Genomic DNA, 27,927 nt, shown 5'->3' on the forward strand with positions numbered 1-27,927 from the left:
TGTTCATACCAATCATTCCAGATTACACCTCTTTAAAACCTCATGGGTCAACGCCATTAACTTTCTCATTTCCTTCTGTGCCATACATTTCCATGTGACTGAAAGCAGGATTATCCGTCCCCTTGTCTGGATATGCGTCACTATTGTGAGTCTTCCAATTCAAGATTTCTACTTTCTCCTTCTGCAGAAAAAAATAAAGTAAAATAAGCAGAGTTATTATTATTTATTTTGAAAGTGCCATGAATTCCAGGAAGCTGGACAAGAAACGTGTTTACAGTACATAACATAACATAGAAAAAAGTAATTATGACTTAGGCCTTGGTCACACGACCGTTTTATGGTCCGATCTGCAGACGCGCTTGCGATCTGCAGATCTATAGACCAAATGCATCCCAAAGGGATCGGTCACATGTCTGCTTTTTATGCGGATGTGCGATCAATTATAGGACACAACGATTCGCAGAACACGCCTATCTGCGTTCTGCGCATCGCTGTATTCTTTATATGCGCTCAATAGGGCCGGCAGCAGCAGCGCCGACCCCATTGAGAACATATCCTAAAGACCGTTCTCCTCTGCCACAGCTGTAACAGAAGAACGATGTTCACCCATTGAATTCAATGGAGCCGGCAATACAGCCGGCTCCATTGAAAGCAAATGGCTGCCGGCGAGCGCGGGATGAATTTTCAGGAAGGGCTTAAAAATATAAGCCCTTCCCTGAAAATCATCCTAAAATGTGTAAAAATAAAAAAAAAATGTATACTCACTTTTTTCCTGCAGCCGGAGTTCAGCCGCGTCCAGTCGGCAGTTCTCCTGAACTGCTCTGTGTAGTATTCAGCAGCCGGGGATTTAAAATCCCCGCCTGCTGAATGGGCTGCCTCTGATTGGTCACAGCCCTCACCAATCAGAGGCAGCTCTCACTCACCCATTCATCAATTCATGAATGGGTGAGTGAGTGCTGCTTCTGATTGGTTGAGCGCAGGGACCAATCAGAGGCAGCTCTCAGCTATTGAATAACAGCTGAGAGCTGCCTCTGATTGGTCCCTGCGCTCAGCCAATCAGAGGCAGCACTCACTCACCCATTCATGAATGGGTGAGTGATAGCTGCCTCTGATTGGTGAGGGCTGTGACCAATCAGAGGCAGCTCATTCAGCAGGCGGGGATTTTAAATCCCCAGCTGCTGAATACTACACAGAGCAGTTCAGGAGAACTGCCGGCTGGACGCGGCTGAACTCCGGCTGCTGGGAAAAGGTGAGTATACAGCTGTGGCAGAGGATAGCGGGCAGTGTGGGGCGGTTTCACTGAAAACGCTGCTAGGTGCAGCTTTTTCAGCGAATCGTCGGCCCTGGTCACGCGATTTGTGGATGTGCATCCGTTATGCGATCCGCAAATCGTGGGAAAAAACGCCCGTGGGACGGAGGCCCTAGGCCGCTCTCACAAGCGTTCACAAAACGCCACATCCAAAATCGCATTGTTTTACTGTGATTTCACGCAGCATTTTTTAACGCATGTGACAAGTGTTTGACAGCTTTTTTAATGCACCCCATCATTGTGATAGGTGATGAGCTGTGTTAAAAAGCACTAAAATGCGCAAAAATAAAGCAGACAGTGTTAAAAAAAAACCACAGTGTTAGAAATGCCACATCCCAGCGCTAGTCTGCAAAGCCCCATTGAAATCAATTGGAGCATTGTACCACAGTTAGCACAGAGGTTGAATACTGCGCTAATTGCGGTAAAAAGCGGGCTGTGTGAGAGCAGCCTAAGGGTTGGAGCACCAACCAAGCTGTTGATCTAGGATAGGTTGAACTGCGATTAGCTGTTAAACTTGGTTTTAGAAAAAAGTGTTGTACTAACGCATCTTGATCTAAGATTTGCAAAACTAAGTTCACTTGAGCCTAAAAGAAAAGTCTGCCATCTTGGATTTTATCTGCTAAACTCAGTTTGATCAGCTTGATCCACCATAATAGGGGATCAAATTGAACCTAGATTTGAATGAAGATCACAGGCTAAACTGTATTGGTGCAACTATTTTCTACTTGATCTTAGATCAATATAGTAATAAGAAAAGAGGAGGGGATAGAGGCACGCTATGACAGGAGACCCAGGGTAGTAGAAAAATATACTCTGGCAAAACATTCTGGGACTGAAATGGTACTAAATGCAGTGAGCGGTGTTAATGGGTCACATGATCACTGACAGTGACCAAGCAACAAAACTCAAACAATAAAATCAACCGATCTTATGTGATAAAAACATCAACATTTACATGAAAATAAAAAAGTTAAAAAAAGGGACAAGCAAATAAACAAAGATTTGTTAGAACTTTTGAAAATCATTAGCATATGTAAATTATGTTGGTCAATTTCTTAGCAGACTACAGCAGAAAATAACATGAGCCTAACCTCAGACAAAGGAAATAAGCTGATTAAAGGCCCTTTTACATGCAACGATTATCGTTTGAACAACCGAATGACTGAACAAATTAGCAACTTTTTTGCATAAATTGCTGAGCTTCAAAACGTACAGATAATCACTTCAAATTCTCTCTATTTCCCCCATTAGCTAAAGTAAACACTGTTTATGTTGTTTTATTATGTGAGTGTGTGTTTATGCAAGGAAAACTCTGGCCAGCAGCTTTTTAATTAGTGCAAAGAAAAGCCATTGTCGTCTTCTGCCATGAATAAACAAGTAGTCATTGTGTTTAGCATGGCAAACAATCACCCCTCCCCTCAAGTCTTTCAGTCTTTCAAAGACTGAACGAATGCCATTGAAACCACACAAAAAGCGAACATCTAACAACTATTTTTATGCAAGCTGAAACTCAGCGATAAGTGAACGAATAGTGCATGATAGCCATGCATTTACATGTAACGATCATATCTCACTTTCACTCGTTTGATCGAATTTTGAGCGAAAATTATTGCGTGTAAAAGGGCCTTAAGAAGAAAAAAATCAATTAAATGACCATCATTTAATACATGAATACATAATTAAAATCAATGGAACCAAAAAAACAATATAGTTTAAAATAAATTATTTTAAAGGTATAATAAATAGCACTACAGAAAGAATGAAAAGAATAAAATGAGTGATAATAAAAACAAACTAGATAGAATGAATTAGATAAACATGAAAAGTAAAACATATCCGTCTGTATAGAACAACAATATTATTATTTTGCCATACGGACAGCCAATCCATGCAAGGTCTGAATGAAAAATTAAAATTAGAAGACTGTCTATTATACCTTCTTTTACCCCTTCCTGCCCCATGATGTAAGGGTACGTCATCGGATCGGGGTACTTCCCGCAAAATGACGTACACTTACGTCATAGGGATAGCGCGAGATCATAGCATATCTATGTAGATCACGGCGCGCTCCCTCTGTGACAACCAGCTGGCTCTCGCGATAAAATCGCGAGAGCCCAGCTGGTTGCTATGGCAAAAGGACGCCGGATACCGGCGTCCTGTAATGCCATAGCCTAAGATCGCTGTAATAAGCGATAACGTATGGCAGGGCAGTAGCGATCGCAGCGATCTGGAGTGCAGTGGTGAAAGTCCCTCAGAGGGACACAGATGTTGTAAAAAAAAAGAGAAAAATAAAGATCAAAAAATTAAAATGTTAAAGAAAAACCTTTTTTTATGCTTTTTCTTATATTAGCATAAAAAAATAAAATAAACAATCCCACATATTTGGTATTGACGCGTCTGTAACGACACGTACAATACATTGAACATGCTTTTTATCCTGCACGGCAAAAAGCGTTTAAAAAAAACACAAAAAAACTGAGGCAAAATGCTAATTCTTAGCATTTTGCATCCCAAAAAACGCATTAAAAGTGATAAAAAACGAAGGGTGGCTGCAGAGGGGCGAGCTACCCGCACGGTAACAAGCTCTGGGATGGGTCCGAGGTTCGAGGCATAAGATATCATTAGGCTCTCACTTTCTATCCTTATATTTTTCTGTTCTTTCTTTCCTATTCTACTACACTCTCTTCTTCTCTAAATCTCGCTTATAACACACCCTCTTATTTTTCTTCATCCTACTCTCCTTACGTCCTTCTTCAATGACCAGATCATTAGTATTGCATTCATGGCTATTTCTGGCGCTAGCGGCCATCACGCACGGATTTCTCCGGGGCGGGATGGCAATTGGCTATCAGAACACAATTCATGTTAAGTGGTTACAACGTTGGTTAGTTACTCATTTGAAGTGAATTTAGAAGTAACGTCAGTTATAAATCTAAAGCAGACGGGAAGGAACACCGAAAACACTTGATGCTTTCCGATTTTACAATAAGCCAGGAGGGAAAAGATGACCAGTAGGAAAGTATATTAGTAGAGATGAGTGAACCTACTCGGCCACGCCCCTTTTTCGTCCGAGCGCCGCGATTTTAGAGTACTTCCGTACTTGGGCGAAAAGATTCGGGGGGCGCCGTGGGTGAGTGGGGGGTTGCAGCGGGGAGTGGGGGGGAGAGGGAGAGAGAGAGGGCTCCCCCCTGTTTCCCGCTGCTACCCCCCGCTCCGCCACGCCTCCCCCCGCCCCCCCCGAATCTTTTTACCCGAGTACGGAAGTACTCGAAAATCGCGGTGCTCGATCGAGTAATTACTCGAAACGAGTAGGTTCGCTCATCTCTATATATTAGTTTATTTCAGTTTAATGACACTGTTACAGATCATTAGGATTACAAACAATATTTCTCCATTTGACGTGAAATGACAAGGATGTAAAATATTTGATGTAAAAACCAATAAAATACTATTGAACATAAAAGTGATTAAAAAAAACGTTTGTACCCAAAAATGGTACTAATAAAAACTACAGCTCGTCTCGCAAAAATTAAAGGGGTTGTCCCGCGGCAGCAAGTGGGTCTATACACTTCTGTATGGCCATATTAATGCACTTTGTAATGTACATTGTGCATTAATTATGAGCCATACAGAAGTTATAAAAAGTTTTATACTTACCTGCTCCGTTGCTGGCGTCCTCGTCTCCATGGTGCCGACTAATTTTCGGCCTCCGATGGCCAAATTAGCCGCGCTTGCGCAGTCCGGGTCTTCTGCTGTCTTCAATGGGGCCGCTCGTGCAGAATGCCGGCTCCGTGTAGCTCCACCCCGTCACGTGCCGATTCCAGCCAATCAGGAGGCTGGAATCGGCAATGGACCGCACAGAAGCCCTGCGGTCCACAGAGAGACAGGATCCCGGCGGCCATCTTCAGCAGGTGAGTATGAAGACGCCGGACCGCCGGGATTCGGGTAAGTACTACCCGGTGTGTTTTTTTAACCCCTGCATCGGGGTTGTCTCGCGCCGAATGGGGGGGGGGTTAAAAAAAAAAAAAAAAAACCGTTTCGGCGCGGGACAACCCCTTTAAGCCTTCACAGAGCGTTGTCCATGGAAAAATAAAAAAGTTACAGGACTTTGAATGCAGTGAGTTTAGAAAAAAATAATAATTTCCAAAAAAGGGGTTTTTATTGTGGAAAAGTGGAAAAACCCCCAAAAATATATAACAATTTTGGTATCGTTGTAACCGTAGCGACCCGCAGAAAATAATGTAGTGTGTCATTTATGCTGCATAATTACCGCTCTAAAAAACCCCCGCAAAAATCTATGGCAGAATTGATGCGTTTTCTCTCCCTGTTATCATAAAAAAAAATAATAAAAGTTTTACAATATAGTCTATGTACCCAAAAATGGTACCAATAAAAACTACAGTTCGCCACGCAAAAAACAAGCCCTTATACAGCCGCGTCGACGGAAAAATAAAAAAGTCATGGCTGTTGAAAAATGGAGATGAAAAAATACCAAAAATCGTTTGGTCCTCGACGCCAAAATAGGCCATGTCCTTAAGGGGTTAATCATGTATTTTGAACTATATACTTTTTTTGTCACATCCATTTTATTTATTTATTCACGTAGTATTCACGTCCATTTAACTGATTTTCTTCTTTCAAATCAGTATATTTCCTCTGTGTGAGGTTATGCTCATTTTTTTTCTGCTGTAGTCTCTTTAAAAAAATGATCAACTTAATTTGCATATGCAAATATATTTATAATGTTCTAAAATATCCTTTTTTTATTAGCTTGTCTATTTTTTTATATTTTCATGCACCTATTGATGTATTTTATCACGCAAGATCGATTGGTTTTATTGTTTGAGTTTCGTTGCTCGGTCACTGTCAGTGATCATCTGACCGGATAACGCCACTCACTGCATTTAGTGAAACAGTTTTGGTACTGGCCTGAGGAAGGTGCCATTCTTGTACTGAAACGTGTTGCCAGAATACATTTTGCCTGCTATCCTGGGTCTCCTGTCATAGTGCGCCTACACCCAGTCATCTTCTCTTGTGCTGTATTGGCTAACGGAGGCCAATATTGTTTCGGGGAAGCTGCTGCTTATTTTTGACAGGCTCACAAGCTGATTGTGCCACCAGAACAACCCCTTGGAGAAATCTTCCGCCTACCTTTCACTGTCCTACTGACCCACGCCTAACTTTCTGGTATTTTTTATTTGGGAATGAGGTGGGATGGGATTGGGTCAAGTGCAAAGTTCAGGATGAGGTGCTATTTGGAAAGTAGGGTGTAGAGTTTTTCATTGGTAATAGTTGAGAAGCAGGTTATGGGGAACAGGCCTTAGCAGCTTTGTAGAGTGTTTGTGAGGACTCTAGGTTAAAGCTTTCTCTGATGTCGTTAAAATATGTGACAAAGTCCTCAACTGAGATGAGAGATGTGGGAGGGGCACCGGCGGTCAGAGAAGAGAGCTAAAGGTATTTATGGTTGAGAGATAGTGAAATTATGAGAGTAGGGAAGTAGTGATATTTTACAGATGTGAGTTCAGACTTGAAGTTTAGAACTGTCTGTTTCCATGTAATAAGGTCTTCCTTGCAGTGATTGTTTTCCACTGATGCTTGTGTGAAATCAGCACACTTTTGCTGTTTACCAATCTGTCAAATTTTGCTTTATGTGAGAGGGGCAACTGAGTCGGAAGCTGAAGTAATTGTGGCATTGTTGAATACGGTGCCTGGGTCTGCACCATGAAGTAGAGAGTGGCTGGAGAGATTGTGTGAATGTCGAGGTGTATAAAGTTTCTGCATGGGTATGCTAGTTTATGTACTGGGGTAATGTATTTGCCATATAAAAAATAATGCAGGCATTACATAACACCGGTCAGTAAAACCATATGTGTCCCATATATATGGCCAGCTTTGACTAGCATTCAATCTCCCTAAAAAAATTGTGTTTTCAGTATACTCACATCTTTGCCCCAACTGGAAGGAAGCAATACTTTAAGGTAGGCGAAGTCTTGAGATGTTAAAAGGCACTCCCGGTTTACATTTTGTTTTAAACCTCCTGTAAGACAATACAGTATGATAAGCAAAATAATATTTGCCAGTGGATCCGATATTGATCACATTAGTTATATTAGTCATATTTTTCCAGTGGCACTTCTATATGTCAAAAGGTATCTTAAAAGATTTCACTGCAGAACATAACAGTTCTTTCACAATTACAATCTCTATGAGAAAACCTAAATGCACTACACAAGTGCTGCTCCTATAATGTAATACAAAAAAGGTTCTAAAATGCTAAACACTTCTATATTGGTTCCTGTGAGCTACTGGTTCCCAGCCTTTTCAACTGAGGTTCATTATAGAAATAAAAAGGGATATTTCCATTTTAGATGATTTTGGCATATCAACAGGATCTCTGTGACCCCCAACCTATCTTGAAAATGGGGTTATCTGATAACTGCTCAGCTCTTTCTGTAAATCCCTTGGACTAAAGGCCCTTTTACACGTAACAAGAGTGGGCAAACGATGCCAACACTCATCCCCGTGTATACTCGCTCCCGTGCTGTTACACGGGAGCGAGTATTGCTGGATTGCTTAGAGTGCGGTCAGCAGGGAGGCGAAGCAGCTGGAGGAGAGTTCTCTCCCAGCTCTCCCCCGCCCCTCTCCATTCACTGTAAGCAGTGGCCATGCAGTACTGAATCGTTCAAATTCCTGCGGTCCCATGGGAATTTGAACGATAAGTTCTGTGTACATGCATGCATTGACTGAACGAGAATTATTTAGCCGTTCAGTTTCTGCATGCCGAAAACTGAACAACGTGCTGTTCAGTGTAAACAGCAGTCATTCACTTTTAAACGACTGTCTGCTTACAGCGAGAGGAGGCAGACGAGAGGAGAACGCTCCCCAGCCCTCTTTCTCCTCAATTCCGGCAGTGCTGTGAGCGATGTCAATGATACTCGCTCCCGTGTGTCGTTTGCCTGACGCTCATCCTTTCTTAAAGGACCATTAAAAAGAGAGAATCTTGTACATACACAGCCACCTCTCCAATTAATTATTTTAGATTGTTATTGTCTTTGTCTTACCAGATAACAGGCTGGCTATTATTCCAACAATAAGAGCAATGATTGTACCAAGGGTGCTGAAGTATAGATAGGACATGGAGTACCAGTTATCAGCCAGTATGGGCCTGGGAAATAAACAGAAACAGATGTAAAATAGGATATTCATAGTTTCACAGGTATAGTAGTCGTTTATAGGTAAAGGTTTTAGTTATGAACAGAGTGACATCTCAAGAGGGAAGGAAGCACATGTATATGGTACAGGAGAGAACAGTCAAATATGAGAGGTAGATGTTAGAATTCTTAATCCCGAACAAGAAGCAAAAAACTAAGCAAAGTACCATATAAAGAATAACTTTTTAAGTGCCCCAGTACCTCCCAATTAAACAGGCAGCTCTCACCCAACCAACACATATTCACTACAACGGATGCTCAGATGCAACACACACCTGTATGAAAATGCCTTAGGCCTAATGCACATGGGCGTATTTGCACTGCGGGATTCACAGATCCGGATTCCGTAACAAATACAGCCCATAGGGCATGCATTGAAAAATGCATTTCCATGCCCTTGAGCAAACATTAACTGCGATATTCCACTTGCGGGTTGGAAATCGCGGTATGTCCTATTTCAGTGCAAAGCCTCACACGGCCACGTCATCGGTGACGCGCCGACTCTGCACAGCGTATGTGTGGCTATGCGCCAGTTGGCACATCCACAGCACAGAGTGAAAACACTGGACAGGTAAACCAGCGGTCATTGCAGGGGCACAGGGTCGCATTCCGCTGCGAGAATCTCGCAGTCGGAATCCAACCCGGCCATCTGCATTCGGCCTTAAAGAGAACACTCACCTGAAATGTTTTCATTTATTATGTAACTATCTCCCTAGTATATAAAAATCAGATAGTAATACACTGTTTGGTTCTCAGGTGGTACTGTAACTTCTATCACAGTTACTGATGATAATTATAGGCTCCTATCACACAATAATGACAATGATACCGGTAGTTCATCCTCCAGGGCTGTATAGTTATAGTCTTAAGCTCATTTAGAGGAATGTAGAGGTTGATGATATTTACACTGTCCTCCCAGCAAGCAGAGATGGTATAGTCTGTAGCTGCTCATGTAATACTGTGCTGTGATGTATCATGGGATTGATAGCACTGAACAGTGAAAGGGAAAGCAACATCAAGATGGTGCCTGATAAGCATTAGTCAGGAGGCTGCACTACATGAAAAAAGTGCAATATACACAGGAGACCTCAGAAGTGTGAGGGGGTCAGTGATAGAGAAATGTGTTTTCAGGGGAATGCTTCTTCAATAGTCGATTTCTTATTTTTAAAGTCTCAGGGCTCAGTCACACGGCCGATGCGCCCGTGTGACTAAGCCATTACTTCAGAAAGAAGACGGCCGTACATGAAGACGGACATCTCTCTGCAGCGCTGATGAAAAAACACATGACCAGCAATGAAGCCGGTCACATGTTCTTTCCTCCGGCGCTGCAGAGAGACGTCCGTCTGCAGTAACAGGTAGGACTGAGCCCTAAGTTGAATTGATTAGCCTATATGTCACTGAATACCTGATAAATCACATACCTCTCCCCGACTTGGGTTTCCATCATTGTCATCATTACTGTAGGAATTTCTGTAGTTAAGTTCCAGTTGGTATCTGTGTTGCTAAAATTACATCCCTCTACAGATAGGTATTTGGGCAGACTTCTTAAAGGGAGAGGGGGGTAAATCTGAGATCCAATTCCGACCCACAATGAAATTGTAAATCCCACCAGTAGACCAATCACAGCACCCTGAAATACAAAACAAGATTGGATTTCATTGGTGTTTTATCAAATCCAGTCAAGCCAATGCATACATTACACAAATGTATATTGGAAGGGATATAGAAAGCAAATAGTAATGGTAAACATCAGGAAACATAACATAAGAATGATACAAACTATAAAAACAAGCCTGCAAGCCTTTTTTCTGGCCTAGACTTTATGTAAGGTGTTTAAAGAAATTTACCAAAATACCCCCTTTTTGATTAACAAATAAATATATACATACTTACTAATGAATTTACAAAGGGAAAGAGGATTCCTAAAGTAAAAAGTCCCAGCAATGGGCCTCCAACCATGCCAAAAATGGAGAGTGCTGCCTGTATAAAACATAGAAACAAGTCATCAGTTTCCGTGATTGAGAAAATACATACAATGTGTTACAGATTGTGAACACAATGCCTATATTGTCTTGTTTCATGGTTCGTACAGTTTGTTTTATGTAATTAAGATTTTATAGTTACATGCCAACTTACACTAAGCATCAAGTATCAAGTATCGAGTTCTTATAATAGGAGATTAAACATAGCACTAAATGTTTGCATAACATGTGCATATAATAATGATCTGCTTACCTGTAATAATCCTCCCATTAAGGATGCTAAGCCGGCCATAGCAATACACACAGCGCCATACAGAAAACCTGGGGGGTACACAAATCAATCAGAAACTTGTGAATAGCTATATTTACTGGCACTGCAATTTCTTCTTTTGATCACAATTCACTAATGACTCAGTTTTTCCTTTATTGGTTGCCTACACTCCATGGCTGTTATCATTTGAGTATTTCATTAACTGCAAGTTGTAATTCATTGATCCAATTTGTGCAGAAGGTTAAATACAGAAGAGCACTAAAACTGTCAAGAAATACAAGATTATGGTCTCAGCCAAATGTATTTGTCCTTTACATACAGTGAGTCAAAATAAATGGATTGCGAGTAGAGATGAGCGAGCGTACTCGGTTCGGATGTTTTTGCACTCGAGCACCGCTTTTTCCGAGTAACTGACTACTCGGACGAAAAGATTCGGGGGGCGCCGGGGGGCAGCGTGGTGGAGCAGGGGGTAGCAGTGGGGAACAGGGGGGAGCTCTCTCTCTCTCTCCCCTCCCCCCCACTCCCCTCTGCAACCCCCTGCTCACCCCCGGCGCCCCCCGAATCTTTTCGTTCGAGTAGTGAGTTACTCGGAAAAAGCGGTGCTCGAGTGCAAAAACACCCGAACCGAGTATGCTCGCTCATCTCTAATTGCGAACACATCTAGATTTTCTTATATCCATTGAAGAGAGAAGAATTGGACAGGAAAATTCCATCCTGTGGGATCCTATATGTACAGAACAGTCCTTTGGATGAAGGTCTGCCAGACTCCAGAGAATTAGTATGGCTCTACATGGGGGCATAAGCGATTGACAGTCGTTCCAGGGCTGATCGTTCCTGTGCTTTCACATAGGAGCGACAGTCATTCAGTGAATGTAAGCAGAGCATGCTGGAGATCTCTTTCAGCCACCTGCCTCCATTCACTGTGAACAGGCAGTCATTCAAAGATGAACAACTGCCTGTTTATATTGAGCCACAACTCAATCACTAGTCGCTTTGTTTCATTGAGCTTCAGTGAAGCAATTAGTAACTAATGGGCGAATTCTCGCTAAGTACGCCATTGGGTTCTGTGTTTGCACAGGACAACGACAGCTGAAAATCGCCACGTGAAGCTAAGCTTAGAATGTTAATGGTTCTTGATAATGGTGTCCGGTAATAAAACACATTTTGGTAGTTTTGCACACATCTAATAAATTGCTACATGCTTAGGCCTCTGTCACATGACCGTTTTTTGGTCCGATCTGCAGATGTGCTTGCGATCTGCAGATCTATAGACCAAATGCATCCAAATGGGATCGGTCACATGTCCGCTTTTTATGCGGATGTGCGATCAATTATAGGACACAACAATTCGCAGAACGCACCTATCTGCTTTCTGCGCATCGCTGTGTTCTATATATGCGCTCAATTGGGCCGGCGACAGCAGCGCCGACCCCATTGAGAACACATACTTAAAGATCGTTCTCCTCTGCCACAGCTGTTACAGCCGTGGCAGAGAGAACGATGTTCGCCCATTGGATTCAATGGAGCCGGTAATACAGCCGGCTCCATTGAAAGCAATGGGCTGCCGGCGAGCGCGGGATGAATTTTCATTATATTTTAAGCCCTTCCCCGAAAAACATCCTGAAAATGTGTAAAAATAAAAAAAAAGTATACTCACCTTTTCCCTGCAGCCGGAGTTCAGCCGCATCTCCTGAACTGCTCTGTGTAGTATTCAGCAGGCGGGGATTTAAAATCCCCGCCTGCTGAATGGGCTGCCTCTGATTGGTCACAGCCCTCACCAATCAGAGGCAGCTCTCAGCTATTGAATGACAGCTGAGAGCTGCCTCTGATTTGTCCCTGCGCTCAGCCAATCAGAGGCAGCACTCACTCACCCATTCATGAATTCATGAATGGGTGTGAGTGAGAGCTGCCTCTGATTGGTGAGGGCTGAGACCAATCAGAGGCAGCTCATTCAGCAGCCGGGGATTTTAAATCCCCGCCTGCTGAATACTGCACAGAGCAGTTCAGGAGAACTGCCGGTCGGACGCGGCTGAACTCCGTCTGCAGGGAAAAGGTGAGTATACTTTTTTTTTTTTTTTTACACATTTCAGGATGGTTTTCAGGGAAGGGCTTATAATTTTAAGCCCTTCCCGAAAATTCATCCCGCGCTCGCCGGCAGTCCATTGCTTTCAATGGAGCCGGCTGTATTGCCAGCTCCATTGAATTCAATGGGCGAACATCGTTCTCCTCTACCACAGCTGTGGCACAGCTGTGGCAGAGGATAGCGGGCAGTGCGGGGCGGTTTCACTGAAAACGCTGCTAGGTGCAGCTTTTTCAGCGAATCGTCGGCCCCGGTCACGCGATTTGCGGATGCGCATCCGTTATGCGATCCGCAAATCGCGGGAAAAAACGCCCATGTGACCGAGGCCTTAATCAGTAAAGAGAACCTGCTATAATGGAAATGCGGAACAATCTGCAGGCAGCATGTTAGGCCTCATGCCTACGTCCGTGTCGGACTCTGCCAGGGGAATAACGCAGTGGAGTCCGACACGGCGTCCTCCAAAGACCCCATACTCACCGGATTCACAGCGAGAGTCCTGTCCGGTGAGCTGGCATGCATGTGCAGTGCAGCGCATGACACATCGGCGGTGGGTGGTGACGCGTATTCCCTCGATACTTCCGCTGTGCTCACTGCAGAAGTATCGCGGGCAGACAGCTTCCATTGAATACAATGGAAGCCAGCCGTGTGTAATTCTGTGGAAGATAGAACATGCTGCAATTTCTTTCCTGATGCGGAATTACGCATTGGAAGGCAGAAAGCAATTAGGTTCAATAGAACCTAATAGTTGCGGAATTACTCGTAGGCATTAGCATTAGCCCTTATAGAGCAGGGAAAGTTATGCAGATTGATGTATAATTTTGTGGGAAAAAATTCAGCATAACGTAATTTATGATCTAAACCTCTGCTTTTTCTCACCTTAGAGGTTCAGTGGGTGGTCCTATGAGTGACTGAAAACTATTAATGTATGTAAACTCACACAAGAATAGCTGTCATTCATTGAGTGGGAGCACCTACTGGATTCAAGCCCGGAATGAGTAGACGTTTAGATCAATAAATTACAAACCTGTGCCGAATATTTTGTCACAAGTACTTATATTGATCTACTTGGATCTCCCTGCTCTACAACATGCTGCCTACAGAATGGACTGCATTTTCAACATATCCGGATTCCTTTAAATCTCAAATTTTTGTTTAGACTTTCTGGGAGCTTCCATGATGACTGGATTCTAGTTCTGTTTATTATATATGGCAAATAATATATTTTTGCGCAATACATTGGATATTATATTAGGTGTTATCTTACTTGTCCCTTTGGAAATCCATGACAGTTTGGTCTCACTGAGAGATTTGAAGTAAGGTTTCACAAGGTCTTCTACTGTAACAGCTGCTAAAGCATTAATACTGGATGACACTGTGCTAGAAAACACAAAAAGTGGTGTCCTTATTGTTAGCATTTTCAGATTATTTTTATGTGGATGACAAAAAAATTAAATATATACAGGATGTAGCTCTCTTGTACTATAATAGCACAAATCTACCAGCAACTAGAGTTGCATTTACATCACAAAGATGATCACTTAAAAGATGGCTTTTAAACGATCATTTTGCATAAACTACTACTTGGTACTAATGCCTATTAGTACCAATTAGTAGTGTGTGAGCTGCCGGGAGCTGTATTTAGGGAACAGACCACCTGCTGTTCCCTAAATACATTCCCTATGTTCTGCCACGGGGCTGACAGCTGAGACAATGCAGTCAGCTGTAATCAGCGGTCCTCGGGTAGAACACAGCATGCGGTCCATCTTATCAGCTGTTCTGCTGAACAACGGATTTCATGCAGAACTGAAATCCATTGTTTGGCAGAAAAGTGAAAGATGGGCACATTTACACGCAACGATTATCACTCAAAAGATAGCTTTTGAGCAAATTTTGAGCGATAATCGTAGTATCTAAATGGGTCTTTCTGTTGACTGAAATGCAAAGAAAACAAATAGTAAGTTTTCCAAGAGATAAAAGGAATCCCGGCACTGTGCTTTATCCATCTATAAATATGTCACCGTTCAATTAGGAAAAATATAAGTTTTTGGCCCAGAGAGCTTAAATTTAGCAAATCAAGTTTTGAAAATGCCAAATCAATTCTCTTATATGCAGTTTGTGAATAGCAAATTTAGTGAATCGGGTTGCTTATCTCTGCACTGTTTGGTATTGTGGTGTTTTTCAGTGTCGAATGCAAGTGTCTACAAGCCCGGATGGATTTGGAAGAAAGGAAGTGGAACACTATAAAAACTGCACAGAGCTGGACTGTCTTGTGATTGATTTCATTTACTGATACAGTTGTGAAAAGTTGTAGGGGAATTAAATGCATCCTTCTACAGGACATGTAGTTGTCCAAAGACAGTAGAAAATGACTTTTTACTGCACTATCAACACTTGTTAATACTTGTACTACAGATAAAAGTGAATGGTGAGTCCTGCACATACATGTATATGTAATGTGATGATCACAAGAATGTGGTTTACCTTAAAGTCCCACTGTATGCACATGCCACAAACAATCCCGGAAGTCCTGGATAATCCCGCAGAATGTCAAGGGCTAGATAAGGCATCAGCTAAATGATAAACAAGATAATAAATCCAGTATAGTATACGCCCTACAGTGCATTGCAATTAGATTAGATATAATAGCTAGAGTTGAGCGAACGTACTCTGCCGAGCTTGATGCTCGTTCGAGTATTAGCATACTCGATGGTGCTCGCTACTCGAGCGAGCATCACGCCGTGTTCGACCCCGCCCCAGTTTTGGCCCCTCCCTGCCGTTGACGTGTCAGATTTGACCCTTTCCCGCTGTGACGCTGCGCACGTCAGCGCTAGTTTGTGTCTGGCTTGGAGGAGGGGAGGGGAGAGAGAGAACGAAAGCTCGGGACCGGGCGTCCCACATACAAAAATGCTCGAGTCTCCCATTGTAGTCAATAAGGTTCGTTACTCGAGTAGAGCTCTTGAATTTTACGAAAAGCTCGACTCGAATAACGAGGACCCGAGCATTTTGGTGCTCGCTCATCTCTAATAATAACACTTATTACACAGTGATACAGTATGCAAGTGCTTTTAAAAAGATTTTGAATCAATCAGATATGTCAGACGGTCTGCGGACCCTACAAGATTATGAGTGAATGAGTCTCAGCATACACTTTATAGGAGAGGTAGCCACATGTGAGCAGGCATTTCTCCATTGAAATAAATATGAGTTATGGAAACCTACAAGTGTCTCTGTATGATACATAAAAACAATATAGTGTTCTCTATTCTTCTTTTAAAAAATAATGAGGCTGGTAGCTGACTCTTTACGGCCTTTTACACGGCCTGGTTATTGAATGTTCGTCTTCCTGATCGTTCTGCTGTGTAATGGCTCCCATACACATTTAAGTTTAGTCGTTCGAACCCACTGATAATGGCAGGGCTACAAACTTTCTAATATTTATGGGGGCAGCTCAATTTTGTGGGAAAGAAGAATCTGGGATGTTGACTTTGAACGCACAATCCTTTTGTTCCCCAAGGGACATGCCACCACCAGAGCTGTCTGGCTGTGGCTTAACTCTCTAAACACACAAATGTTCCGCCCAGCGGACTGTTCTTGTCTATAGGGGAACCAGGGAAACACCTGCAGGATGAAGAATCATTTGTCTGACAGTTGGGGAAGATGTATGAGCACCTTAAGGCCTCGGTCCGACGGGCGTTTTTTCGCGCGATTTGTGCATGCGATCCACGCATATATAGACCCAATGCTTCGCAATGGGATCGGTCACATGTCCGCTTTTTATGCGGATGTGCGATAAATTATAGGACACAACCATTCGCAGAACGCGCCTATCTGCGTTCTGCGATTCCTTGTGTTCTATATACGCGCTTAATGGGGCCGGCGGCAGCAACGCCGACCCCATTGAGAACATATACTATAAAGATCATTCTCCTCTGCCACTGCTGTAACAGCTGTGGCAGAGAAGAACAATGTTCGCCCATTGAATTCAAAGGAGCCGGCAATACAGCCGGCTCCATTGAAAGCAATGGGCTGCCGGCGAGCGCGGGATGAATTTTCAGGAAGGGCTTAAAAATATAAGCCCTTCCCTGAAAACCATCCTAAAATGTGTAAAAAAAATACTCACCCTTTTCCCTGCAGACGGAGTTCAGCTGCATCCAGCCAGCAGTTCTCCTGAACTGCTCTGTGTAGTATTCAGCAGCCGGGGATTTTAAATCCCCGCCTGCTGGATGGGCTGCCTCCGATTGGTCACAGCCCTCACCAATCAGAGGCAGCTGAATTCATAAATGGGTGAGTGAGTGCTGCCTCTGATTGGCTGAGCGCAGGGACCAATCAGAGGCAGCTCTCAGCTATTGAATGACAGCCAAGAGCTGCCTCTGGTTGGTCCCGGCGCTCAGCCAATAAGAGGCAGCACTCACTTACCCATTCATTAATGGGTAATGGGCTGGCTGTATTTCCGGCTCCATTGAATTCAATGGGCGAACATCGTTCTCCTCTGCCACAGCTGTGGCAGAGGATAGTGGGCAGCGCTGGGCCGTTTCGCCGAAAACGCTGCTAGCTGCAGATTTTTTGGCAAATCGTCGGCCCCGGTCACGCGATTTGCGGATGCGCATCTGTCATGCGATCCGCAAATCGCGCGAAAAAATGCCCGTGTGACCGAAGCCTAAGGCTGGGTTCACACAGGGCGGAATTGCCATGGAATGTTCGCATTTTTAATCCCGGGATTAGCCAGCAAAGTGGACGAGATTTGCAAAAATCTTGTCCACACACTGCGGCGAATCCTTTGTGGCCAAGTCGCGCTGAAATTGACAGCTGGCGCAGAGATCAAAGACTCAGCATCAGAGGCGTAACTTGAAGCTCCTGGGCCCCGATGCAAAACTTGTAACAGGGCCCCCAACTATAATGCTTTACTCATAGTACTGGGTTCCCTATATGGAGAAGAGCGGCCTTATGGGCCCCCTAAGGCTCCTGGGCCCGGGTGTAACTGCATCTCCTGCACCCTCTATAGTTATGCCCCTGCTCAGCATGTCAATTCTTTCCCCATTTCCGCAGCGACCACTCTCCTCTCTATGGGGAGAGGTGGCCGCAGCGAAATGCAGTAATGATTGTTCAGCCTCATACTGAAGGTAATCTGCCCATATAGACAAAATGAATGAGCACTGACCCTAATGCTCATAGTCGGTCAGCACTTGTTAGCACAGGTAGGTTATTTGCCCATGAAAAACAACCCTCTGGCGTCATATACTGTATAATACATGTTTCCTTTATAACTACTAACTGAATGGTAGCCAAGTCAATTGAGGTATATACATTGCTGCTGATGCAAGTTAGGTTAGCCATATTTACAATGCATGCTGGAAGCCAGTCAGCTTTTCAATATGTGTACTTTTTACTCTAAAGGTAAGTCTGCACTAAAGCAAGCCTTACAGCTTCATTACAGAAGCATTTAGATACAATTAGACTTTGGCTTGTGAATTTCCTAAAAAGAAGGTATCTTTCTTTTTTCGATTCATTGTTTCTTACCTGGTCAGGGGCTGATACAAATTTTGCAGTCCAAGGGTCACAGTCCTTATATATAGAATACATAGCCAGTCCACTAAGTACTGCACAGGTCAGAATAGCCCAGAGTCCTACTAGATTCACATACAGGGACCTAATAAAATATGCAATACAAAGATGCTGTATGTAAATGAAAAGTAGATATTTGAGCCCAACATGGTTTCATTGCAATGGCAAAGGGTGGCTGTTCACGGGCGTGATTTCACTCATAGTAAAATCATAAAGCATAGCACTGCTATGGAAAGTGCCTGCCCCTGTCCACGAGCAGAGAATCATTGCGATTGCCCCAATTCTTCGCGGTCAGCCTATCCATCAGATAGGGCTGACCAGCGGAGATTCAGCGGCGGCTCCTGCTCCCAGGATACCGCAATGCCCGTAGACAGGGGGCTTAAAGGTGGCTTTACATGTGACGACTACTGGACGAATAATTGATTGAAATTGTGAATGCAAACGACATTCATTCCATTTAACTCCTTAGCGATGGACCCATTATGTCCTAATGACCAACTAATTTTTCAGGTTTTTTTGTAGTCGCATTCCTATATCCATACATTTTTCTATCGATATAATCCTGTGAGGGCTTGTTTTTTGAGAGACAAGTTGTATTTTTTAATGGTATAATTTTTGGGTGCATATAATGTACTGTATAACTTTTATCAATTTGTTTTTGGTATGGCATTAGGAAGAAAAAAAGAAATTCCACTATTTATTTTTATGGCATTTAGCATGCAGGATAAATAATGACATTATTCTCTGGGTCAGCACAAGGGCTCCTTCCCACGGATGGATTTCCGCCGCGTAATAAGCGTCGGAAATCCGCCGCGTTGCCCGCAGCTATTAGGTTCCATTGAACCTAATAGCTCAATGCTCACGGTGCAGAATTCCACCGCGGAATTCCGCACCGTGAAATCTCCCGTCCTCACCCACGGCATGCTCTATTTGCCGCGGGTGTACGCGCGGACGGCTTCCATTGCAGTCAATGGAAGCCGTCCGTCACGCTATCTTCCGCTGTAGCACAGTGGAAGATAGCATGAAACTGCTTCCCCGCCTACCGCCAGGCGCGTCATATGACGCTGTGGGCATGTCATATGACGCGGCTGGCGCATCACATGACGCTGCGGCGCATCACGCGCTCTATTGCGCATGTGCGCCGAAGCGTCATGCGGGACGTAGGACTCTGGATCCGGAGGTAAGTATTGGGGTCTCTGGAATTCCGTGGCGGAGCCCGTCACGGCCGTGTGAATCCGGCCCAATTCTGGTGAAACCAAGTTTATACAGTTTATCTATGTTTTGCTATTTTTGTACACTAGAAACACTTTTTTCAAGATTTGTTTTTTTGTCGCAACATTCCAAGAAACATAGCAATTTTATTTTTCCATCAACGGAACTCTATGAGAGTTTGTGTTTTGTGGGATGAACTCTAGAATTCATTTAGCCCACTTTTGATAGCACAATGTTTTGATCACCTTTTATTCTGCTTTTTCTAACACAATCTGTAGTTCTGATATGGTTTTTCTATTTCTATTTTTATGGTGTTCACTGTGTAATGTAAATTATATGTTAAATTAATTTTGCAGATCAGTACGATTACATCAATACCAAATTTATGTAGTTATTTTTAATCCCTGCCTACTTTTTCACCCTTTTTGAAAAAATATGTTTTTTTGTATCATCGCATTCAAAGACCCCTAATATTGTTTTTTTTTTCCCCTGTCACTCTATGGTAAATATTTGCTTCTACAAAAATATGTCCTCAATAAAGAGGATGGGTATATGTTTAGAATCATTAGCTACCATACTGTATAGTACATGTGTCTGAGAGGTTACATTTTCTATTGGCGAGATTATAATACAATGAAACATAGGCCACAATAAGACAGGCAATGGAAAGCACGGAGGAGGGGTTTCATCTACAGATCTTCTAGTGTTTTGCTATACATATGAGCAATGTAGAATATTTATCAGGCTGTTCAAATTAACTTTGTTTGATCATCATAAATATAAGATCTCTGCACTTATCATTTATGACACATCATATCATTTATTTACTGTTACTTAATACCATAGCAAAAAAAAGCTTGTTTACATTATATTATCGGTTACATCTTTAAGCTAAGTGTGATTGCAATAGTAATTTTTCAAACAATGGTAAACTATATATATATATACTGGATAATTCCACTCTACTTAGCGACGATTGGTAAATTGTTTCCTTTTCTTTTTTTATGTCGTTTCCAGTCGTTAAGAAATTAAGTAGACTTAGATTATATAAAGTGTCATCTAATACTCACATTTTAGCATGGAATCTGGATTTACAAGCAATATATCTCTGTACTTGTGACTGATTGACACCGTAGATTCCAGTCCATGTAAAAGTTCCTCCAATGATAATTGTCCAAAAAGAATGCCGCTGCAGTGGATTGGGGTTGAAACTGGGGATGATAATCAAAAATATGGATTGAAATGACATACGAATATCAGAAACATACTAATAAGTACTTTAATTTAGATTATTGGCGCAGATGCACTTGGAATGATCCAACAGTGGAAAGTTTCATAAAACAAGTGTATTTATTAAGAACTGCATGTTCTGATTAGACTTATTACTTGTATTTTTCAGTTTAGGTTTCAACCCCTACTACTACATAACTTAGTAAAAAAGTTAAGTAATCTACTTACTCCCAGAAATTTAGTCGATCTCCATAAAATGAGTCATTCAAAATGGGAGCAATTCCACCTTGGACAACCACCGCTCGAATAATTACAGATGTAAATCCTGCAACCATGATCCCAACCTGGAATACATCTGTCCATACAACTGCTTTCAGACCGCCCTGCAACAAAACACAAAGAACTTGGCTTCAAGTAGCGCATCATTTACAGGGTTGTAGAATACAGCATATATCAAAGGCATATCAGCCCTAGTAAGTCTGAACTAAACCATAGTAAGCGACCAAATAATTGGGCCAATATGATCTAGTGGTTGTGTTGATCCAGGAGTTACCACGTGGCATTTTTCGTACAGAGCTCTAAATCCGCTATGATCTTACAATATTTGTTAATCAATTTAGAAGATATCTGACATGATGTCACATGACAAACGAAATTTGGATAAAATATAACTGAAAGCTAAAATTTGTGTCACTGTAACTATTGTGTATTGAATGGCAATATGGCTGTATTATTCACCATTGTGCAGTAGAAGGTACAGACGACTCCTGTGGCCACGACGGCACCCCACAAATCAAACCCGGTGACTGAAATAAAAGCAAATGATGAATACCATTAAAAATGGAGGTCACGGTTTAGTTTATAGACAAAATTAGTAGTGCACATATTTTCCTAAACATAACTACTTTACAGGTTCCTCAAATAATCATTGTAGTATTGGTAATAATGGTTAAATTTGTTAGATTAATATCTGGTCCTATGTAAGGACAGCAGTAGGTCAGTACTCCTAGTAGGAAATGGTACAGAAACGTTGTGCTGTTTGACTAATAGTAGTGCTGAAAGAGTACAATGGATTTATAGTCCACTGTATTTATGAGGGGAGTGTGCCCTCTGCCTCTCCTGCCCTTCAATCCAGTGACTGCCAGGCTGTTGTGTATACATGAACACACAGTAGCCCATCAATCCCCACCTTAAGGGATGGAGGGAGCCAATGATGGAGGGAGTGAATGAGTTATCTGTATTCTTTCATGAGTCCTATTAGCCAAATGACAAAAAGGTTATTTGTGCCATTTTGGCTACTAGGTGTACAGACCTAAAGGTGTAATATGCTGCCCTTACATAGGGTATATTAAGCTGATTGATCAGCTGTACTCACAAGTAATTAAAGGGTTCGGAAATTTTAGCAAATAGCATTGTGTTAAGACTGCAAAAATAATGTAAGGAATAATCTACTTTAATAAAGCATGAAGTGATGTCCTACTAATTTTGACACTTACAAGCTACACATTAGGGAAGAAAAGTTCCTCCATGTCCCATGCGTCTTTGTTTTTAGGATACTTTTCCAGGTCTCCAAGCTAATATTGATAGACCAGCCATGGTATTTTTTTAGGAGTACCACTAAAATTAGCTAAAAAATACCAGTATCTCTATGCTATAGTAAAAATGGAAACAAAGGGCATGATGCCCAAGAGACAACAGAAGTCCCTTTATTTTATATGTCGTATAATTTTCTTTCTTACCTTGATTCAGTGCTAGAGCTGGGGCATAAATAACAATTCCAGTGTAAAGAATCTAAAAAAGATCAATAACAATTATTTCAAATTGGAAAAACTTCAAAATGACTTACTAAAAAAGTAACTGGATGGAAAATCAGATCTCCCATGTAATAAAAGTGTATGTATACTCATCTAGTAAAGCACCAAGTCTCAATAACCCTTCTTTTTTTTACCAGTGTTACAAATATCAGGCGGCGGGCAGACACTGGTGAATAATGTCAACATCCACTACTCATCCACTCCATAAAGGAGAATGTACTGACAATGACATGTAACATTAATATAATATTAGGCACCAGCATCGTTTCAGATTACTGTTTGCCCAGAGACACTGCTGCAGGTTCTAGTAAGTGTTCTGCCTCACCTCTGTGGTGTATTCAAATCTACCCTCCAACTTTCAAAGATTGGAAAGAGGCACAATTCCTATCATTTCTGCTTACTTTAAGCCAGGTCGGAAGAAATACCAGACCACTATCTCATGTGTCTGATTGGCTTAACTAGGTCATTTGTTTGACAGCAAAGTGATGTCCAGTGGCAACCAGGAGAACCTTGAAGCAGCTCAGCATATGAATGATGTAATGTGAGGTCAGAGGCAAGTAATGTTAAATATCTGCAAATTTACTTGGCTTTTTATCTAAATATAAACTGTGAAATATCCTTCAAACCAGAATTACATTTTAACCACTTATTAGATATTACATACCGTTTGGATGATGAACAAGACTGTGCCAATAAGTCGTACATATTTGTTAAATCTGATCTCCAGGTACTGTGAAAATAATGAATAGGTATGGTTATTTATTACATGGGCATGATTCAATATGTTGGAATGACGTTATAGAGCAGGAGGTGTTGAGCAGATTGATATGTCGTTTTTGGGAAAAGATTCAGTATAACCTGTAATTTATTCTTTGAACTCTTTGCTCAGTGGGAGCCTAGGAGTCCAGTGGGCAGTTCTAATGAGGAATTAACAACTATCTCTGTATGCACAATCATAGAGGGAAAGCTGTCAATCACTGATAGCTCCGCCCACTGGACTCTTTAGCTCAAAGTGAGCAGAGACATAAATGAATAAATTAAGTTATATTGAATCTTTTGCCACAAAACTATATATCAATCTGCCCAGCTCCTCTTCTTCTATAACATACTGTCTGCATATCAGACTGTATGTTCAACCTGACAGGTTCTCTTTAAATATTGCAGGTAAGAGATATTACATAGTATTTTCGAATATCAAATAGATGTGCTCACATTCAACTGTGATTTTTTTTCTATTGTATGTAGCATGATTATAGTCTCACAAATGTTACAGGTAGTAAGGTTATCATAGCTACCAAGTAGGAATTATTAACCAGCTCCTTCAGAAGCTTCTTTAATGTTTAACTGCACCAGTGTAAAAGTAATTGTTTACTAGAGATTCATATTAATAGCCGGTATATCTCCTGAGATACCATTACAAGAAAATCTTACACTGATTTGTTAAGCGAACCAGCCAACAATCATTTTCATGCTTGCATATAATGAATAGAGTTGAGCGAACATACTCTGTCGAGCTCATTCGAGTATTAGCGTACTCAATGGTGCTAATTACTCAAACGAGCATCAAATCTTGTTCGACCCCACCCCAGCTTTTGGCCCCTCCCCGCTGTGACGTGCCTGTTTTGGCCCCTCCCCGCCACAACGCAGCGGACGTCATTGGAAAATTTTTTGTTTGGCAGGAAGGGAGAGAGAAAGAGAGAGAACGAACCAAGAAAAAAAAAAAAAAAGCTCTGGACCCGGCGTTCCAAATACAAAAATGCTCGAGTCTCCCATTGTAGTCAATGGGGTTCGTTACTCCAGTAGAGCTCTCGAATTTTACAAAAAGCTCGACTCGAATAACGCGGACCTGAGCATTTGGGTGCTTGCTCATCTCTAATAATAAACGATAAGTGAGCAAATTATCGTTCTTTGTTTGATTGTTCATTTTGGCTCATTTAAACGATTTTTTGAAGGATTATCATTCCGTGTAAAGAGCCTTATATGAACCAGCATATAATTTCCAGATATTTATATTTTATCATTAGTCACACTGTTATATATTAGTAGCAGTTAAAAAGTAGGAAAGGGGTTGTACCAGGATCCCATGTTATCCCATTCCCAAAGGATAGGTGATAATTTGATGAACGGGTGGGGGGGGGGGAGAATCTCACCGAGAATGGGGGTCCCATGTCCCCCTCTGCCTGTGGAGGAACAACCTCACAGTGACAGGCAGTGACACCAGAATGAATGCAGTGCTGGCCAAACATGTGCAGTTGGTGCTCCATTCATTTCAATGTATCAGACGGATTTACCCGAGTGCTTGACGCTCAACTATCTTCAGCAGTTACACTAAAATTGAATGGAGAGGTAGTGTGGTTGTGTGATTCTCATTCCATTCAGTCTGCTCCTTAGTACAGGAGGTGTAGTAAGTCTGCAGTAAGGAGGATGGGGGACACGGGACCCTGTGGATAAGGGATAACTTGTGATCCTAGTACAACCCCTTTAAGCGTGGTAATAGTGATTCAGTCCATTGAAAGTCTATTAGTAGAAACCAAGTAGGCACATTGGAGGGATTTATCAAAACTATAGCAAGGAAAGCTGAAGCAGTTGCTTATTGCAATTAATCAGATTCCAGCTCTTCTTTTTCAGAGTCCCTTTGCACTTTTTTGCACTAATTTTAACAGAGTTCCCCTACAATATAGAACATACTGTATCAACATTTTGCCTCTGAGAACTGATCTTGACGACTCTTGTCTGGAGTCTTTGATTCTTAACGTCTGCTTCCTACATATTTGTCCTGATGGCTTTTCGGTATGGATACATAACTATGAGTATACTCCATACATACATACAGGAAATCTGCCTAAATGAATATGCCAAAAATGTAATTAACCCTTTCCAATCCACTGTCTGACGTCTGAAGACAATATGATTTAAGGCTGTACAGCTCTGATGTTGGAAGACGTCCGTCGAGGTTCTCTTACTGTATATTGCCAGCCTCTCTACTGTCGGAGCCTATCCAACGTGTCACCTCATGCAGTACTGGCTTTAGCCAGCATATAGCACCGTTGTATAATGGCAGAAAAAGAGTAAGCCCCCCTAGGAAAACCAGGATACAAATTGGATTGGAAAGGGATAAATAGAAGCTGTAAACCCAAGAAGGGGAACCAACACCATATGTTAACAAAATGAGAGAAGTGTATGCTCTGTTAAAGCAGTCTAATGCAAGTAAAGGTTAATCATGGTATATGCAACTTTCTAGTATACTTTGAGTGTTAAGTCTTAATGAGTATCAAGACTTCTACCTTCCTATCAGTGAATCACGACGAGCTTGTTAGCATCCAAAGAAAGAAAAATCATACACACGTAATACTTTTCACAGGTAAGAGATTGCTGCAACCTACCCAGTCTAGACAATAGACTGCAAGCTGAATAGGTCAGCAGCAGTTATCTATCTAGTGCTTGCTATTCTGTCTCATTGCATATATGGCTCTGATAACATTACTGCTTAGCTTTTCTGTTTTCTCTTATGTCATGGGAGCAGGAAAAAGGAATGCTTGATCTGTCTCATGATGGAAATGAATACAAGCTGCATTATTTTGCCTGGCATTTTTTATTGCGCCAAAGACTCCAAATTAAGTTTCCAATGCAGAAGTGAACATAACCTAAAGCAGTGGCCCTCAACCAGTGGCTCCCCAGCCCTTGCTTTTTGGCATACCATGGTAGCCTTTAAGTATGGCCATATGGACTATCTACTATGTGATGTTGGCATTAACAATATCACTGACATATTCTATGTACAGAACAGCACTAATATGATGGTATAATACCAAAGTTTCACATTTCAAAAGAAAATGTCAATCTGAAAATTGAAATTTCATGACTTAGTGTTTCATCACATTTAATATGTTAATATTTTTTACTTGAATGTGGCTGATGACAACCACTTAAAGTTGAATATGGCTCACATGATATAAAAGATTGGGGACCTCTGGCCTACAGTAAATTAGCCTGGGGAAGCTCATAAAGTATTGCCTAGACAGAATACATTTGTAGAAAACTCTCAGTTATAAGAAATATTAATAACTGCACAATTTTCCACTTCTACATATATAAACTAGAATATTTGATTCACTGACATAGATCTTGAAGATGTGGAATTGAAATAAAAAGCATATTGGGCTGTTGTGTAACATTTCATTATACAATGAATATGCTATATTTGCAAAAAACACACAAAATCTATTGAAATTGAAAATATACAAGAGAACTAACAGCCTATCAAAACATATAGACAAGGTGTATAACATACATGTATCAAACTCTAAAGGTGGTTTCACATCTGCATCAGAACCTCCGTCCAAAGGTTCCGTCGCAGATCCGGCTGATAGTACCAGAAGAAAAAGCACTGCGTGCAGCAGTTTTTCTTTAGCCCAAAAGCCGGCCAGCTGAGCGGAAAGTGGGTGAACCCCGTTATAGTCAACGGGGTCCACCTGGAGCTGCTTGGCTCCATCCAAAGATGGAAACATTTGGCCTTGGGGATTCCCCTTTCCTGCTCCCTGAACGGAGCAGGAAAGCGGAATTCCCAGTGCAGATGTGAAAGTACCCTAAGGGTAACTACCCACTAGAGTTCTTTTTCACTGCGAAATTCGCAGCGTTTTTTTTTCTCCAAGGGTCTATGGGACTTGTTAATGTTAAAATCGCGGTAAATTGCGATTTTGCCGTGATGCGTTTTTAACATTAGAAAGCCCCATAGACAGCTGGAAATAAAACGCAGCAAATTCGCAAACCCTAGTGGGTAGTCACCCTCACAGTAGCTTGCACAGTACAGTTTTTTATACATATATAACTGCACTTACCTCGTAGGTACTGGTGATGCCCAGTCTGTAGAACACTGGCAGGTATATTTCAGCTGTGAGCAGCACAACAAGGGTGTAAGTTATAGCGAATATGCTAAACATGGCACCAAATCTGTACACCTCTGCTGGGGTACCTAAGACTGTAACAGCAGACATGAAGCTGGCAGTAAGGGAAAGAGCCACTGGCACTGCAGTCATGCTCCTGCCACCCATTAGGAAATCTTTTGCAGTTTTCTGCCCACCACCAGCAAACGCATAGTAAATGCCAATGGCAGCAGAGATTAGCAGCATAAGTCCAAACACGACATAGTCCCATACGGTAAAAGAACCAATGTCTCCTGTAGTGGCCATAGTTACTCTAACCGCTGTGAACAGCTGCAAGAAGAGAGGCAAGTGAGTAAGACAGACAGGATGAGCA

General features: G+C 42.0%; 1 protein-coding gene across 2 annotated transcripts; it reads right to left on the bottom strand.

The window, feature by feature from the left end:
• Window positions 1–27,860, bottom strand: LOC136610637 (sodium-coupled monocarboxylate transporter 1-like). Of its 2 annotated transcripts, none has more exons than XM_066589850.1 (15): window positions 27,510–27,860; window positions 23,336–23,401; window positions 22,597–22,648; window positions 21,596–21,663; window positions 21,086–21,240; window positions 20,698–20,838; window positions 18,371–18,500; window positions 15,335–15,423; window positions 14,118–14,230; window positions 10,756–10,823; window positions 10,414–10,500; window positions 9,942–10,150; window positions 8,371–8,474; window positions 7,252–7,346; window positions 1–178 (listed from the first exon to the last, which is right to left on the bottom strand). In XM_066589850.1, exons 1-15 carry the CDS (start codon window positions 27,858–27,860, stop codon window positions 41–43), a joined length of 1,866 nt encoding a protein of 621 aa, XP_066445947.1. In that variant the 3' UTR covers window positions 1–40. The 2 variants fall into 2 exon arrangements, with proteins under 2 accessions (XP_066445947.1, XP_066445946.1); XM_066589849.1 differs by having other exon boundaries at window positions 1–181.
• Between the last annotated feature and the right edge of the window lie 67 nt (window positions 27,861–27,927).

The sequence above is a fragment of the Eleutherodactylus coqui genome, chromosome 2 (genome assembly GCF_035609145.1).
Source record: "Eleutherodactylus coqui strain aEleCoq1 chromosome 2, aEleCoq1.hap1, whole genome shotgun sequence".
NCBI lineage: Eukaryota > Metazoa > Chordata > Amphibia > Anura > Eleutherodactylidae > Eleutherodactylus > Eleutherodactylus coqui.

Bases quoted from the DNA above. Each gene is read 5' to 3' on its own strand.
- LOC136610637 (XM_066589849.1), bottom strand. From the start codon at position 27,860: ATGGCCACTACAGGAGACATTGGTTCTTTTACCGTATGGGACTATGTC. The intron at 23,402-27,509 runs GTAAGTGCAGTT...TTATTTTCACAG, and splicing joins GCATCACCAGTACCTACGAG to TACCTGGAGATCAGATTTAA. The intron at 20,839-21,085 runs GTAAGTAGATTA...TATCATCCCCAG, and splicing joins GATCGACTAAATTTCTGGGA to TTTCAACCCCAATCCACTGC.